General features: G+C 43.6%; 1 protein-coding gene across 2 annotated transcripts in view; it reads left to right on the forward strand.

The window, feature by feature from the left end:
• Window positions 1-17,815, forward strand: part of PHAF1 (phagophore assembly factor 1) — a 225,587-nt gene that overhangs the window by 197,418 nt on the left and 10,354 nt on the right. For both annotated transcript variants that reach the window (XM_085638616.1, XM_085638615.1), the window contains 3 exons: window positions 1,512-1,555; window positions 10,254-10,312; window positions 15,414-15,486. In XM_085638616.1, the coding sequence (XP_085494742.1) occupies window positions 1,512-1,555; window positions 10,254-10,312; window positions 15,414-15,486 (176 nt within the window). The remainder of the gene's footprint in view (window positions 1-1,511; window positions 1,556-10,253; window positions 10,313-15,413; window positions 15,487-17,815) is intronic.

A 17,815-nucleotide genomic window follows, 5' to 3' on the forward strand; every position in this document is an offset into this window, starting at 1 on the left:
CTACAGGTTCTTATCCCCTTACTTACAAAGAGTGGCTTCAGTAACTGTTGCCGTTCAGCCTGTAGATCCCTACAGATACACAATTGGTGTAATACACTTTCGTTGGCGTCTTCACATAAGCGGCATATTGTCTGACCCGGGGGTCAATTCCTAGGGGGATGATGCGGTAATGATGGTAAAATGCCCAAACGAAAATGAAGGTATTTTTCTTTCATCCTTCGATTAAATCCCACGCCTAGATATGGTTGTGGAGAGGACTTATCATAGCTGTGGACTACAAACCATCCGTGGGCTCTTTCTGTAAGTGTTGCCTTATCTTCTACTAGAGATAGTCTTTTCACTGTCTTGTTTACAGTTTGTTTAAAACAATGGTAGGTCCCTGAGACCGCCCAGAGTTCCTCAAATCCCAATCAATCTATTGATGTCAAGTAGCTCCTTGCTAGGCACTCCCTCTTTAGGTGTATTTCATTCCATAAATGGGAGTTCAGTGTACCTGCTTCAGCTTTTTTTATCCTGTACCAGCTCTTGGTGTAGGCTCCTTTGCGGGCTATTTCTTTGCTTTGCAGGCCAAATTCTAGCCTTATTTCAGCTGGCGAGGCATACTTTGGTAAGTTAAATATTATCCTGGCCGCTCCTGAGACAGTACTGTCTAAAGTAACCGCGTCTCTTCCCCTCAGGCACTCACTCCACTAAGTGATTGCCGGGATGAGTTTTGCTTGCCAAACTTGTAGCAGTGAGATAAGGCTGGGGCCGGCAGTTTTGTGTTTGATCAATTTAATAGCTACTGCAATGGAGTTGCCTCTTCTTTTAATTGCCTCTTTTTGTGAGTTGAAGTCCCTTTATTATCCATCATCACTCCTAGGTACTTGTATTGGTCAACTACTTCAATTGATGAGTCTGCTATATGCCAACAGTATTTGGAGGTTTCCTTCTTTGGATGTATCCTCATAACCTTCGTTTTATTTGATGTGAAGAAGAGCAATTCTATGAAAATGCCATAGCTTCCAATCCTTTCTTTTAATCATACTGTCAGTTGTATTTAAAGAAGATCTTTTAGTTGTTTCACGCTTAGTACTTTACCTTGAAAACAAAGCTAGTTTTATATAGTCTTCATTACTTGTCTCGCTGTAACTCTTCCTCCTTGTTCTAAGCTCCAAAACATTTTAAAACCCCTAGACCCACTTCACAATTACTCACCTGTATTTTTGGTACCCCAGCCCTCTGTAACAGGAATCCTCCAACCTATGCTATCTCGCTATTGGATATCTGCTTCATACACTGTATTTTTAGGCTCCACAATGTGAAGTATGCATCTGACCTGTGTGCTAGTCTTCATGAAAGTTCTTGTATGTATTTTTCCTTACTGTTATTTTTTGTTCTTTTGTTTCATCAACAGCACAGGTTGGGCTGTGTCCAGTGTCCCATAAAAGCATGTATATATTTATACAACCTATTGTCCAAATTGACTTCCTGTACAAATGTAATTGGCTGTCTGTTTTATTTCTTTGCAGAAAGTGTTGATACGCAGACGGAAACTTGTACAACATACAGTAAGGTGAGAAGTAGTATTTCAAATATGCTGTGGGTGATAGATAATAATAAGGTTATATAATTAGATGTAATATTTGTTGAAGGGGTACTTTTTACCTGTTTATGGCAAGGGTTCATAGCAACACAGAAAAGTATCACTTATGCCATTTCTAAAACCAGTGTGAAGACTTAGGGCCTGATTTAGTCTTGGCAGGACTGCCGCCTTCCCGCCGCGGCTGTCCCAAGTACTCCGTCAAGCTGTCGGCGGTCTGCCCGCCGTTTTTAGATGTTGCGGTTATAGCCGTACTCTGCCGCTGGTGGGATTGCGCTGATCCGATTTAGATGTTCCCGATCTGCTGGCGGGGTCCTGATTGAGTGAGGTTCATAGTAGTGTGGAGACAGGTAAGTACTACTGATTAAGGTGTCAATAAACATGTGTCATGTTTGCATGTAAACCATATGTAGGCCGTGTGATCTGCCCCTTTGTGTTAATAATGGCTTGCCACTCACACAACATACAAACACTATTGAATGCACAACCACAGGCACCACTCACACAACACTCCCAAGCACCACAACAACAAATATTTTCTGTGTCACTACAGGTGTGTTCATCTTACATTGATTATTAGGAAAATGAACACAACTCCATTATGCTGAAGGAAAATATTGCATGTAAGAGCAATGCAGACAAGCTACAGCTATTGTCAATACACGATACGTAGAAAAATGTAAAAGTAGCTTACCGTGGATCTCGGCGACAGCTGAGTGGTTACTCCAGTTATTGGAACTTTCATAGATTCCCATTGCTTGAATCTTTCCCCGTCGTAGAGAGGGAGTCCCCGGTAATAAAAAATACCATAGAGATAGGTACAAAAGAAGAATAAAAAAGCCTAGGCCTCATCTCATTTTGTAGCATATCCACCTCTTTTTGTAAAAGAGACCAAATGAAATGAACTTCCAATCAGAACAGCCTCACCCCAAAGAACCTTCCTGAGAGAGCCTCAGATTTTCTACCGCACGTTGTGCAAGGTAGTCTCCCCTGAGCTCTGCTCAGTTTTCTTCAACGTTTTGGTATTTCAACTCTTCAAATCTTCAGTATGTCGGATAAAGAAAAGAAAGCTCTGTTCAAGGCTTGTGCTACTTGCGCCAAGAAGAGGCTTTATGTGGAGGACAAACATAAAGACTGTATTTATTGTTTGTATCCTGACCAGAAGCCTACTGACTGCAAGATCTGCAGGACCCACTCTACTAAGACCTTGCGGGACCGTGAGGGACGTCTGCTCACCTGGTTACAGAAATTGAAGTAACGGAAGGATCCTGTATCAAGTGAATAGTGATGATGGCTCCTCTGCGACATCCTCGAGGAGATCTAAAAAAAGAGGTAGGTCCTCACCTTCAACTTCTTCTGACCCCCCTGCCAAAGCTTTGCAAAAGACCTCTGATAGGTCGGACAGGCGTAGTCCCGTCAAATCTCCTCACTGAGGTGTAAAGAAGAGGGAAGGACTGGTTACTGAGGTGGTTTTGGGTAAGAAGACGAGCCATGGGTCTTCTGTTACTTCCCCACCCTCTGAGAAACGGAAGATGTTCAATAAACCAGCTTCTGTACCACCTGAAGGAAAGGCTGAGAGGAAAATTCGTTCGTCGACGACATAAGCTCCATCGACGATAGCTTCAAAGATTCAACCGGCGTCGACTTCAGCTCCGTCGACGGGAGTTTCGTCGTCGTAAGTGTCTACGTCGACGACTACTTCGGCGACGCCACAGACAAAGGTACCCTTGATTATGTCGTCGACGCCTATGATGACTCCTTCCACGTCGACGATGATGGTGTCGACGGCGACCACATCGATAACGACGTAGACAGCTTCATATTGACGACAGTCTCGGCGCCGGTTTTGTCGACGGTGGGCCTTTCGTCGTCGACAACGATCCACTTGTTGTCGCAGGTGGCTCCGTCGACGACCTCGTCGACGATACAGAATGTATCTATTTCTATAAGAAGGCGTCGCATTACCCCGGAAATGACTTCCCCCGAGGTAAGTAACACCTCTGCCTCCAGCATTCCTTTTGGAAGAGGACCTTTCTGAGGATGATAACGGTCCTTATGGGGTTGCAGATAGTCCATCACAACTGAATGTGAAATATCAGGACTCGGACTCTGAGGACTATTATATGGAGCAACATCAACAACAATATGTGCCGCAATCTAGGTCCCAGGATCAGTATCAGCCGGACATGGTCTGTGTACCATCTTCACTCATTACAGACCTCCAATTCATGCTGTCGCTTTATAGGAGACGATTCCCATCTCAGTCCTCTGGCCAAGAGACAGATCACATGCTTCCAAATCAGCCTCCAGCTCATCTGGTTTCTCCAGTTCCACCTCAGCTCCCTCAACCTCAGGTTCTGGAGCTATCGGAACCGCGACAGAATGTGGTCACTGTTCAAGACGTCTCATCGGATGATGACCATGGCACTATGTCAATCCCAATTCCGGACAGGGAATGGGATGATTACATTATTCCGGATCCCGCCTCTCCTACTCCTGATCCAGCAGATTCTCCTCCAGCTGATATCGGAGAGTTCCACAATCTAATGGAGAGGGCATCTAAATGTTTCGATTTACCAATTCCGTCGGTTCAATTGGAATGTTTTCTCTACGACTTCAAAGAACATTTTAAGAAGTCTGTTCGCTCTATTCCTATAGTGGGCCATGTCTGGGATGAGGGAATAAAGGTCATGAAGTCACCGGTAACAGTCATGCCTGTTCTTCCGCATCTAGAGAAGAAATACAAAGCTCCGGAAGACAGCCCCGCTTGTCTGGTCAGCCAGCCGAAGCCGGACTCTAATCTCGCAGGCGGCCCAAAGAAAATCTAAAAATCCGGCGGCACCTCTTACCATGCCACCTGATAAGGAGGGAGGATGACTAGATAATATCGACAAGAGGTTTTCTTCGATGTCCAGCCTCCTGGTCAGGGCGGCCAATGCTTTGGATATTCTGGGACGATATGATCGCCAGATGCGGTGCGATCTCCCTGTATTTAGACCAGCTACCCGAGGAAGCAAAAACGGAGGCAAAAAAGATCTTGCAGGAGGGAGAACATTCATCCTCTGAGATAATAGATTGCGCAATGGACATTGCTACTACGGATTTCCGCTCTCTCGCAGGAGCTGCAGTTCTTCGACGATAAGGCTGGCTTCGGGCCACTTAGTTTCGTTCGGCGGTCCAAAACAAAATCCTGGATCTTCCATTCGATGGTGAGATGCTATTTGGAAAGCACATTGGCGACGCGCTGCAGGACATAAAGAAGGACACGGAGACTGCTAAGTCTCTTGGGACTTTGCACTACTGCAAGGTTCCTTTCCGTGGAGCAAGAGGAAAGAGTTTTTCTTCATACAGAGGCGGATACCAACAACAGCGCTATTCCTCCTACTCGCACCCTTCGCAGTCTTACAGGCCTCAATATTCGCAGCGTCAGAACCAATCATCTTTCTCTCGACCATCAACTAGAGGACGACAGGGACGCCAGGCGAGAGATTTCTCTAAGCGCCAATAGCGGCTACCAGGCTCTTCCTACTGTTCCTTCGTCCCCTGTTACACCAGTGGGGGGGCAAGATAACTCAGCACTTCCACAACTGACAACTTATAACATCAGACCGGTGGGTTCTAAATATCGTCTTGTCAGGACATACACTGGAGTTTCAACACCATCCACCATCCAGAGCACCTCGCACCACCGAATCCAAACATCTACACCTACTACGTCTGGAGGCCCACCAACTCCTCCTCAAGGGAGCTATAGAGCCAGTGCCCCATCCCAACGGGGCAAGGGATTCTATTCCCGGTTCTTCCTTGTTCAAAAGACCGTAGACTAAGGTGCCCAATTTTAGATCTGAGGGAGCTCAACACCTATCTCCTAAAGCTCTCCTTTCAGATGGTATCCCTACAGGACATTTTGCGTCTCCTCAATCCAGGAGATTACATTGTCACCCTGGATCTCAAGGACGCATACTTCCATGTTCCCATTCACTCGGCCCACAGGAAGTTTTTACGATTTACAGTAGCCAAGAGCCACTTTCAGTTCAGGGTACTGCCTTTCGGACTCAGATCCGTACCGCGGATATTCACAAAGGTCTTAGCCCCAGTCGCAGCTTTTCTCAGGAGACAGACTCTACAAGTCTTCCCTTACCTGGACGACCTGTTGATAAAGGCACAGTCTTCCCGAGCAGCTTCGGAGGCAGTCAAAACTTGCACTCACCTCTTCAGTCGTCTGGGACCTCAGCTCAACAGGGAAAAGTCAGTCCTGTGCCCATCCACATTGGCCAAGTTCCTATGTGCTATTCTGGATACGACTTGTTGCAAAGCGTTTCCATTGGAGGAACGGCAGGCAAATCTGATGGCCTCTGCCCGTCAGTTCCAAAGAAGACGGTCACTTTCAGTTCGCCTGTACAAATCCCTTCTAGGATCGATCTCCTCCTGCATTCCCTTAAAATCCGCATTGCAGGCGGCGAATGCGCCCTCTTCAAGAACAACTGGAGCTACAATGGTGCCAAGCAGAAGGCTCTTTCGACGACAAAATAAGGGTAACTCAGCCTATGAAGACTGCTGCCAACTGGTGGACGATCAGAGACAATATTTCTCAGGGCCTCACCTTCACCCCGGCTCCTCTAATTCTTGCAACAGACGCCTCGCTAGAAGGCTGGGGAGCGGTATTGCAAGACCTTCAGGTGAGCGGCTTCTGGCAGCCCGAGCACCGCATTCTCCACATCAATCTGTTGGAGCTCAGGGCGATTCGTCTGGCTTTGCAAGCTTTCCTTCTGCGGATCAGAGGGTGCTCCGTCCTAGTCCGTACGGACAACACGACCACTATGCACTATGTGAACAAACAGGGAGGAACAAGGTCTCATCCGCTATCCAAGGAAGCTCAGGAGCTTTGGGAGTGGAGTATCCAACATCAGATATCTCTTTCGGCGGAGCATCTTCAAGGTGCCCTCAACAAGACGGTGGATACTCCAAGTCGTCTCAAATCGGTGAGCCACGAGTGGAAACTGGACAATCTCACTCTGGACAGGGTTTTTTCTCTCTGGGGCACTCCGTCCATAGATCTGTTTGCCACCCCAGAGAACAAGAAATGCCGATTCTATGCAAGCAGGGAACACCATCAGGGATCATTGGGGAATGCGCTTTCGATGGCCTGGTCAGGCGCCTTTGTTTACGCCTTTCCTCCGATCCCACTAATTCCAAGGCTTCTCAAGAAGCTCAAAGCGGAGCCCTGCAGGATGATACTGGTGGCCCCAGCGTGGCCACACCAGTTTTGGTTTACGGAGCTTCTCCTGCTCTCCCTGGATCATCCAATTCACCTGCTCCTGATTCCCTCTCTGTTGATGATGTCCCAGGGCCAAGTGGTGCATCCGGATCCGAGATCGCTTCAGTTAACAGCATGGCTCCTGAATTTCAAAGCCTAAATATCTCACAAGAATGTAGAGAGGTGCTAGCTCAGGCCTGTGCACCAAGTACGAATAAAACCTATCTCTTGAAATGGAAGCGTTTCTGCTTGTGGTGCCAACAGGAGAACATATTCATCCTTATTCCTCTGCTCCTCATCAAATTTTACCATACATTTTGATTTTGGCTAAGTCAGGTCTCGCTCATTCTTCTATCAAGTTGCACCTGGCAGCTAACTCTAGATTCAGAAGAACTTCTTCTGGACCTTCACTCTGGTCGCTGAGAATTGTGAAACAATTTAAAAGGACTTTTAAGGGTTTTCCACTTGTTAAACCTCCACCACCTCTGTGGCAGCTCAACCTAGTCCTTACTCAACTTATGAGGCCACCCTTTGAGCCAATTCATAGGGCGGACATTAAATTCCTCTCATGGAAAGTGGCCCTCCTCCTCGCTCCAACATCAGCTAGGAGGGTGGGTGAACTACACGCTCTCACGATCAAGGCTCAGTTCTTGCAGTTTAAAAAGGACACTCTGATTCTGAGGACTCATCCCAAATTTATTCCAAAGGTCCCTTCTGACTTTTTCATCTGAATGAACCGGTCATCCTTAAATCCTTTTTTCCTCGTCCTACTACTCCAGCGGAACGGGCTCTTCACTCTTTGGATATTCAAAGGTGTCTGAAATTCTATCTCCAGCGCACCAAGGACTTCAGAAGATCTACACAACTCTTTGTTGCATTCAGTGCCCCTCGCAAGGGTTTCCCCTCTGTCAAAGCAAGGGGTTGCGCGATGGATTGCCAGCGCGATCCAATACTGTCACCAAGCGGCCGGCAAGCCCCTAGAACGGCGGGTCCGGGCTCACTCTGCGAGATCCATTTCTTCTTTGACGGCTCTCTTCGCAGGAGTGCCTATTAAAGACATCTGCAGGGCAGCAACATGGAGCAGTGCATATACTTTCACGAAGCATTACTGCTTAGACTCCTCCACGTGGAGTGACGCTGCAGTGGGACAAGCAGTCCTGAGGAACCTCTTCCAATAAGTGGTGAGCTTTCCCTTCTAACCCTCCTTCCTTTTATTGGTTGTTAGCACATTTTGTAATTCATGTTATTTACTGGCTACTTGTTTGCTATCTTGTGGTTTTAATGACTGTATGCATTTCGCAGGGTTTCAACAATGTATTATTACACAAAATGTGCGTGTTCTTACTGCTAGCTATTCTGATACAAGCAATGGGAATCTATGAAAGTTCCAATACTGGATTAAGAAAACAAGTCACTTACCTGGAACTTTGGTTCTCCAGTACTGGTAACTTTCATAGATTCCCATGCGCCTGCCCTCCTCCCCTGGAAAAGCTCAGCCTTCAGCATATTTTATGGTACTTTTACACAACTGCTGCGAAAATCTGAGGCTCTCTCAGGAAGGTTCTATGGGATGAGGCTGTTCTGATTGGTAGTTCATTTCTTTTGGTCTCTTTTACAAAAAGAGGTGGATTTTCTACAAAATGAGATGAGGCCTAGGGCTTTTTTCTTTTTTAGTACCTATCTCTATGGTATTTTTTACTACCGGGGACTCCCATCTCGATGACGCGGAAAGATACAAGCAATGGGAATCTATGAAAGTTACCAATACTGGAGAACCAAAGTTACAGGTAAGTAACTTGTTTTCTTTGGCATCGTGGTGAAGTCGCTGAAGCAAAGGTGCAACCTGGACGATGGAGTACAAGATGGAAACTGAAGCAGGAAAAAAAGGTAGGTTTTTACCTCATTTCCCACGATTCCCCCAACTCGAAGTAGGAAAGATTCCCGCCACAGCGGAAAGGCGCATCGTAATCAGCTCGGCGGGAATTTGGGTTGGAGCCCGCCGACAGCTGGGCTTGCATATCCCGCCGTCGACGGGGTTGGGCATTTCTAGTGGAGTCGGCGGGACCATGGTGGTCTTTCGTTTATGGACCCGCAAACTTCTAAATACGGTGGGCGGACAGCCAAGTTGGCCGGCTGCAAGACCCCTAAAAAGCGACAGCAGGACCCGGTCCGCCAAGATCTCAATCAGGCCCTTAAAATGGAGGAAGTTCATAGTTTCCCAACCACTCACTTATCTGCACTTCATTGCAATGCTCTAGTCTTGGGATTTATATGTGGGGTATCCAGCTATCACTGCTATGGTTTGAGATGGGAAATACAACCTGAGCTTACACCTAGGAGTGTCTGAGATTACAAATATAACTATATATTCTCCTGAAACAGTTAAACTGATGTTAATTACAAAATAAAAACGAAAAAACACCTGAAATACAGTTATGGTGCGATGAAACAAACCATAACTGCCACCACGTTGTGAAAACCATATAGCTCCCCCCTAAATGGTGTGCTCATGACCTCACAAAGTGTATATCAGTAAATAACATGAATTAACAGTGCAACATCATTAAATATATCCAGACAAGGTTATACTGTTTCCATAGCAACAGAATTATTACCATCAGTAGTAAAATAATACGTAATGTCACCAATGATGTTATCAGTATCGTCTGATGTAGTCTGTTGTATCATGTGTAAGGTCATGAGCAACTCATTTGAGGGCAAGTTGTGGTTTTCATGGTGAAGGTGCTACGTATCATTAGAAATGTCGTCCTGGTGAGCCAAGTGGAACATATCCCCCTAGCCCGTCTGAATCAGTGTGCATCTTTCACACTTGCCATTGGACCCAAGGATATGGATTGTGATGAGAATCTCAAGTTCGAGGTTCTGAATCCTTTGAATGTCACCTCATTTTTCCATAGCATCAGTTTACAAATCGGGCAAAGTGATCACATTTTTATTTTTTTAATCCTTTTCCCAATATAGTTCTTTTATGCCTGTTGTGGCTCAAACCATAATAAAGTTATTTATATAGCACTGTGCACAACTTGTAGCTCACTTCTTCCATTTGTTAGCACAGTAAATAACAGATGTTACTCTTCCCAATTTATGATACTCCATTTACCCACTTTTGAAGAGTGGGAGAAATTCTGCTTCACTGTGATTCAAAATTGTGATCTTCTGATCATTGCAGATGACAACTGTGAACTTTAAGTGCTGAGCGCAGCATAAAACCAAAAGACAAACGTTTCCCAGCACCCAACCATAACCTCCTTGATTCCCTTCCTCCAAAAGAAAATGAATATAATTATACTGGTGCTTTGATGTGTTTATTGGTGCATTTACTTTCTAAAAATACTTCAACCACTATGTATTTGCTAATTATGTTTTGTCTTTTATCCCTCTTTATGACGATAGTGGGACAGTATTCAGGACCTTCTTGGGCACCCCATGGAGAAGCCAGTCGTCCTTCACAGGTGAAAAATTCCTGTCCTAAATTGTTTATTGGCTTGTTTTTGAGGTGGGAACTTTACCTTTTTCTCAGGCAGCAAATGCTACTGCTGCACTAGCTTGGTACTTTTTGTAAATGTGGATGAGCTAAACAGATTCATGGGTGATCCCCCTAAAAACCTGTCTAGAGATTTCTCAAACCAAGTTCAAGTCGAGTGATATAAGAATATGGAGATGCTTGATACCTCTGGCAAGTATGTGGAACAGCGGTAAGAAGAGTGATTGTTGGGATTTTACACATAGCTAAAGTTATTTATGCATCATGCAGACACTCAAGAAGAAAATTTAGATTTCTCTTTTGACCGATCATTCCTGTTGGTGTAACCACTAATAAACTCCTCTACTAGGATAAGACATTGGTCATGATTTTTAAGTCTGTAAGTAACTCTCCAACCTCAGCCTAAGGCCCCATTTCTACTGCATTCCATCCCATACTGAGACCTCTCAGAAATGTCACACACAGGTGGTCTGACGTTTTCAGGCTGTTGTTCATCCCTTTACAGAAAAGGAGCCAAATTTACTTTTCAGCACCTCTTTCACTCCGACAAGTTTTGATGGTGGACCGGCTCTACTTCTTTTTTCCTAGTGTCTTCTGTTTTGCCAGCGGCAAAGAAACCTCTGGATTCAGCAAATTAGAGTGTGTTACTCAGATTGATTAATTGCCATTTGTCAGCAGAAAGGGTCAAGATGGTGCCCCGGTACAAATTTATTTTTAATGGGGAAATGCACTCTATCCCATAGATCTACAGGGTGAAAATAAGGACCTCCCCGTATGGCATCCACATCAAAAGTCTGTCTCTGTCTGGGTGTCTGCCAGTTAAAGATTTTTTTAGACCTGAATACTTGAACAAGTGGATTATTTAGGCATCATTAAGTCAGCAGTCTTTGCCTATATAGACGGCTCTTTATCTACCCCAGTTTGTTGAACAACCAGTGATGCCTGATCCAGTCTCAGAACTGATTTCTTTGGTACCTTTACGGATGCATCTCTCAGTTAGAAATCATTCTTCTGGATAAGGCCTTACTGATGTATGAAGTGGCACGCAATGTCCAGCACTGGTAACCTATCACAGATTACTGTTTCCAGACTGCTTCTGTACCCATAGATTTCTAAATAAAAATGGGTCCACTTACTGTGTTACATGAGTGAAATCCAACTTAATCAGCACTGGAACCTTGAGATGTTGGTGGTCTCTCTTGATTCATGATTTCACATCCCCCTCACAAATGGCCACTCAGTGCGAATGTATACAAGCCTGATGTCTAACACATTTGCTTGAGACTCCTCCACCCCCCATTTTGGGATCTCTTTGGCCAAGTCTAACAAGAAAGGCAACACGTTTGCATTCTGTAAGAGAAAAGTAGTTCCGACCTCTGGAGCAGTGTCCTTCTGGATTGATTAGGATGTTTCATCCACATTCCCCTCAGAATCTGGAACTCCGGGCGGAAATACTCCAAATGCATAGCACCTCCTTGTGCTGTTCGCAATCATGATTATTGTACTGAGGCACTCTGCACAGGTTTTTCTTACTAGAATTTCTGAAACTGGTAACATTAAACCATTATAATTTTCCCAGTCCCAGAACCTTCAGTTGCAACAGGAAAATGGAGCAGCTCTTTATTCCTCTATTACATCAAAGAGCCTGACTTATTGGTGCCTGGACATAAGGGGCCTGATTCGCAAAGGCCCCCCGCACTCATGGCAGAGGTCTGATGTCATGAGAACTCTTTGTGGAGATTCCACCCCGAGTGTGGAGACTTCCCCCATGACTGCAGGGCCTCCACCACAAGTTCATGGGCCCTTTGTAGGCCCATGGTTTCTCAGATGACACGACAGATGTTTTGTAAGTACATAGGAAACCTTATACCAGACAAGAATCGGTGTAAGAGCAAATGACCTAGGTTGTTAAATAAGGTCTGATGGGATGCCCCGATGGAGACTTCACCCACTATGGAATTTAAATGTTCTAAATTCTTGTGTCTCTACAACCCCTTTTTATTTACCTTCAATAACTATGAACCAGAACCTGCTTCTCTTACACTAACCAGTTTTGCTAATGTAGGGACTAAACCTTACACCCTTTAATCTTTTGTGTCTGCTATATATTCCACCTTTTCTCTTCTTCCTTTAATTTGGCTAGCTCATTCTACAACATTCGATAGTAAGCCTTGTGTCAACAACGGTTTGAGGTTGCTAACCACATAACCTCTACATCTCTTAGAGAATGTTCGAGTCCTCTAGTGCACAGCATCTGTGTGTGCGTGCATGTGCGTGTGTGTGTGTGCATGTGTGTGTGTAATCTCAGTACAGAGTTTCTCTCAAACAGACTGGCTTGCGTGGAGTGTAAGGGTGCACAGTAGTCTCCCAGATGACCCTGGATTTCCTCACTTGGACGAAGGCAGGTCTGAGAAATAGATCTCCAAGTATTGCTTTGCAAGTAAGATCGCACCACACATCTACCTGGGATCCTCCTACATGAAGGTCACCCTTACCGATATGTACTGGTTTTAATAGCATCCCTGAGGAAGGCAAAACAGCTGGTAGCAAGATAGTTGTCCTCTACTGTCAGACAACATGATCGAGTCAAACTCTTTTGTTACTGTCGAGCGAGGAGCTTGTCTGAGACGTGGCCAGCTTTTTCTCTACCAGGGGATGTCTGCAGTTCTGAATGGCAACTTGCACATAGAAATGTACTGGAAGGAATGGGATGATTCATAATGTGAACCACTGCTTCAGTTTGAGAACCTTTAAATCAGGGAGAAACCTACATAAGCTGGAAACAAAACACTTTTAGGTGTCTGAAGCATAAGGCTGCATTTCTCAAACGCTGTTGAACCATCAACAATATATCTGAACCTTTGACAATGATGGACAACGCAGTCTACTAAAACATCCTGATGAGCCAGAAGTGAAAACTAGAAGTTGTTTAGCTGGACATTGTGCAGACATGAAGACATTGTCCCTGTTCCAGAGATACCAGTACCAAACTGATCTCATCTCGAACACTGGAAAGAGCTTGCCGTTACTCAACCTGACTTCACAGGTAAATGGATAGACAGGTGGAGAGAGCATCGGGCCAATGGCGCCTTCCTTCACAGGTTCTTAAGCCCTTGTGTTTCCCATTTTGGCAACAAGTACCTGGTACAATAGGTTCTACATCATGTATGACTATGGATAATTCACCTCCGATTTTGACACTAGAGTTAACACTAGCACACCATTCAGTACATGGAATCAGTAGCACTAGCAGAGGTTATTAGCACAATCTGATATTGCAACTGGTGGACCAGTTATGCTAAACTATTCCAGGAGTGGCAGGAACTTATGACACAGATATTATTGTTGGACAAAAGCTTTTCCAAAGAGGCACGAATGCTGCTGATTTTCGAGCTGATGTGGAATGCCTTTCTGTATTGAAATATTTTATATTTACCATGCAGCATCCAAACTCTTTTTATTTTTAAATGTTCTACAAAGAACTTACTGGGGCATGAAGTGGGGTGTGTAGTTAGGATAGGGACATTCCCAGCTAGAGAAGCAGGAATATATAAAAAGTATACAAAATACTGGGATACCAGCTATTAAAGGTGGTGTATGCACCTGTACGGTGTTTGTGGTGGCTTCCTATGCCTGCAAGAACTAGCCATTTGAACTCATGGACCAAGGCAAACCTGGTTTATGGATGGGACCTGTAAGACTCAGAAGAGAGAAGATCTTTTCAAAGGTTGGAGAGAACTGTGGTATCTCAGTAGGACAATTCATACCCGACTGTTATCTGGTTAGAGGAGTTTGACTAATGTGGGGATGTGAGCTAACCTAACAGGTAGGAGATGTAGCTGTGCAGGTGTTATTAATTCTGGTGTGACCCTGTAAACTGATAAGGCTTTTGAACCGACCCTTTAGAGGTGCAATGAATTGTGACTGCAAGAAACTGAAGGAGAAGTGGGACATAGATGTGGGGATGAAATTTGTGAGCAAAAATGATGAGTAGCCCAATGCCACCTCAGTACAGTGTCAATAAAAGCAATAGACAGATTACGTACAAGCACTATACCGAACACCGAAATGATTTTACAACATGCACCAAGGGGTTCCCCTTATTTTGCCTAGATGTGGGAAAGATCAAGTGTCCTTTCATAGGGCATTATTTCCACTTCAGTGCTTTAGGAATAAGGTCACTAAATAGGTAGCTGATCTGACTAGAAAGCATAGTCTGTACAAGCCTGAATAGTGCTTTTTGAGATGAATGCCTCAGCCCAAAGCTGAGAAATCCAGTTGCAAATTCCTTGATTTAGCAGTGTTCTTGGGTAAGATAGCAACTGCAATGAACTGGAGGTCCTCACAAAGAGTATTTGTATGTAAGTCTGATCTTTTTAAGTGGGCAACAGCAGAATTATGTTTATTGGAATGCAGAAAAGCCGGTAGGCAAACAATGACGATTAACTGTGTTACCCTATTTCTTGAGCTTGCTCCCAAGTCAGATGACAGACCGCCATTAACACATTGATTTGTAACTCTCAATGAGTTTGAAGGAATGTTATTGTAACCTTGATATAAGCTACTCTAATGCTGCATCATTCCAAATATGTAAATGGAAGTATTTTTTTATTATTTTTTGCACAGCTTAAATCAAAACCCAGCGACTCATTTTGGATTTTACATTGGAAAGCATGTTATGTTGCATTGTTCATTAATGTTTGTAGTACTTAAATTTGAGAAGTTTATGCTCTGCGGATTTACTTGTGGCCTCGCATCAAAAATCAATAAAAACATGGTTTAAAAATAGGAGAACTTTTTGCATAGCTTTTCTCCATGCGAATCTTCAATGGAAAGAATATACATAAAAAAATGACATCCATGCACGCTTATTCAAGTTAGTGACTTTTGATGTCCTGTGTGCACAATCAGTGACTGCGATAGGCTCAACGTCCTCTGCAATATTTTGTTTTTGATTCATACATAGAACATAAAAAGCCATAGCTACAGATAGTGAAAGTTTAAATCGTGTCAGGCAAACCATGACTTTCAGGCATTCACTTTGTGTGTCTTTGTTTTTCTGCTTGCAGGTCATCATCTCCAAATAACACAAATCCATTTGGATCAACATTTTGTTTTGGATTGCAACGTATGATCTTTGAGGTAAGAATCATGTTTAGGACGCAAGTCAGTTGACATCTTGTCCCTAATTAAGTAATATTAGCCAATGGGATGGCATTCCCATGTAGTTCTTGACCAGTTTGGAGTCATTGGGCCTTAGGCAAAGCTGAGGGCACTGCACTACCCGGGTCAATAACTATCTGAGAGTGCCCCTCCCCCTTGGATACTATTGCTATTTTTATTCAGACCCTTAAAATCTGGGATACATTTCCGATATTTTTTTTTTTTTCATGGTGGTAATTAGTTTGAAGGTTACAAGGAGCATACCAGTTTGTTTTTGGGTGATCCAGATCTGCCATTTTTATTCCTATTGAAAATCAATGCAGAGAATGCTTCATTTTGAGGGTTACACAAAAGAGTTTAAAAAAAGGGTGATATATTTTAGTCACAAAATAAGATCATGTTGAGATTTGAAGAACTATCTTTAAATGAAAGTGTGTTTTTCTCAAGATTTTCACATAAAAAATACAGTTAGTGCGTCAGAAGCTAAAATGAAGACATTTTCTATAAATGAGTAAGCTTCTCCTCATACATGTTAAAAACAAAAAACATCTGACATGCTTGTTATAACATATACTTCCATCAGCAGCTGGTTAGGTGACTCCTGGTGTTCAACTCTAGCTTCACCAATGAGTTTTAAGGGACAGCTAGAGTGCTGACATACCATACTCTTTACAAATGTGAGACACACCTGAGCACCTTGTTGCTGACATAGAACCTTTTGATTTGAAAGTATTTCCTGTGGTGATACAGCACTAAAAGAAAAAGGAGGGGTTGTAGTGTAGTTCCTATATCCCTGATAGGCTCTGCGCATTGGAATAATATACACTATAGATTTGACGTAGGACTGAGGTCAGTATGTCTCCATCGACTACATTAAACTTAATTACTTGTGTGTGCCAGCTAAATCAGAGGTCACTAGAAACTTCTTGAATATACAAGAAGGGATTCGTTTCTGACAACCGCATAAACATTACAACTTTGTTTCCCTTTGAGTCGGAACAATCTCAGAACCGTGGAAACAATAGATAACAGTTTCACTCAGTCAATCGTGCATGCTTCGTTTCTACAGAGTTGCACAGAAATAGAGAGACGGGCGTTTCAATAAAAAGAGTTTATTGAACAGTCTTATTTCTCATGTAAGAGATATGAACTGCTACAATCGTAAGACAGGCTGAGAAGAACAATATGTACAGAGTTAGCAGTAAGATAAAATAATACTGCAATAGCATGGTTTGTAGCTATGACATATATTCATAAAATACATACATAAATAACACAGGCTAAAAATATGAATACTCATCTGATGCTTCTAAATAGTTCTACCTCAGTGTACCTAGCCTAAGTGTAGTACGAGGTAAGAAGTAGATGCTGTTTTCTAAAGTATAGCTAGCTATAGCTATAGTTTTGCCACGAGTTGCCAAAAGTTTCTCTAAGTTCTAGTCTGCTCTATACCTTAGAATGTGCGAGGTTGGAATCTCTTTTCTGGGACTCGATATCTAACACCCCACAAGGGGAGTCAGAAACACTGGAGCTGGATTCTCTGCAAGGAGGATGACCTCGTCTGGTCAGAGCATCAGGCTGGGACTCTATCTCCTTTTGAACTTGCCGTGGCGAACCGCAAATAGGCAGTCGACCTGGACCGTACCGGAACCGCGGTTTGCCAGGGCAAGTACAGGTATATTTATACCTTGAAGGTGTTTAGGAATGCCTGTATTGACGTAAAAGTCGGGCATCGGAACGTCATGAATGAACCACTAAGGAATAGATGTTCATGCATACTAAATGAGTACTTGGAGAAATCAATATTCAAGCAAGGGAAATTCCTAAAGGCTTAAGAGTCTGGTTTTCCAAGAACTCGTTGTGACGTGGATGGACGGATGTAAGAGACCGTGCCTGTATTTGGTTAGCATGGACAATGCCTAAATAAGGGCTGGATTTTCTATACCTAAATAAGGCAATATGAATTGTACCTATATAAGGGCATAAATCGGGAAACCTATATACGGAATCTAAATCTACACACAACAGGGTTTTGTGTTGTTGTGGAAATTATGGTTGTTGCAACACAAACATTTTCTAGAAATTCTCAAATATATTCCTCATCCACTGTAGTTCGAAAAGCAGCAGCAATCAGTTGAGAAATCCGGTTGTACTGCTGCTACACAGCAGAGTTCCACTGAACAACTAGAGCACTAACATTCTAGATAATGACATGTGAAGCTTGTGTTTACATTTTAAGCTTTTCATATGGAGGAGGAGGTAAATGAGCATTGATAGGTAATTTCAGTTATGAAACAGCTGTTTCAAA

Source organism: Triturus cristatus, chromosome 12 (genome assembly GCF_964204655.1).
Source record: "Triturus cristatus chromosome 12, aTriCri1.1, whole genome shotgun sequence".
Lineage (NCBI taxonomy): Eukaryota > Metazoa > Chordata > Amphibia > Caudata > Salamandridae > Triturus > Triturus cristatus.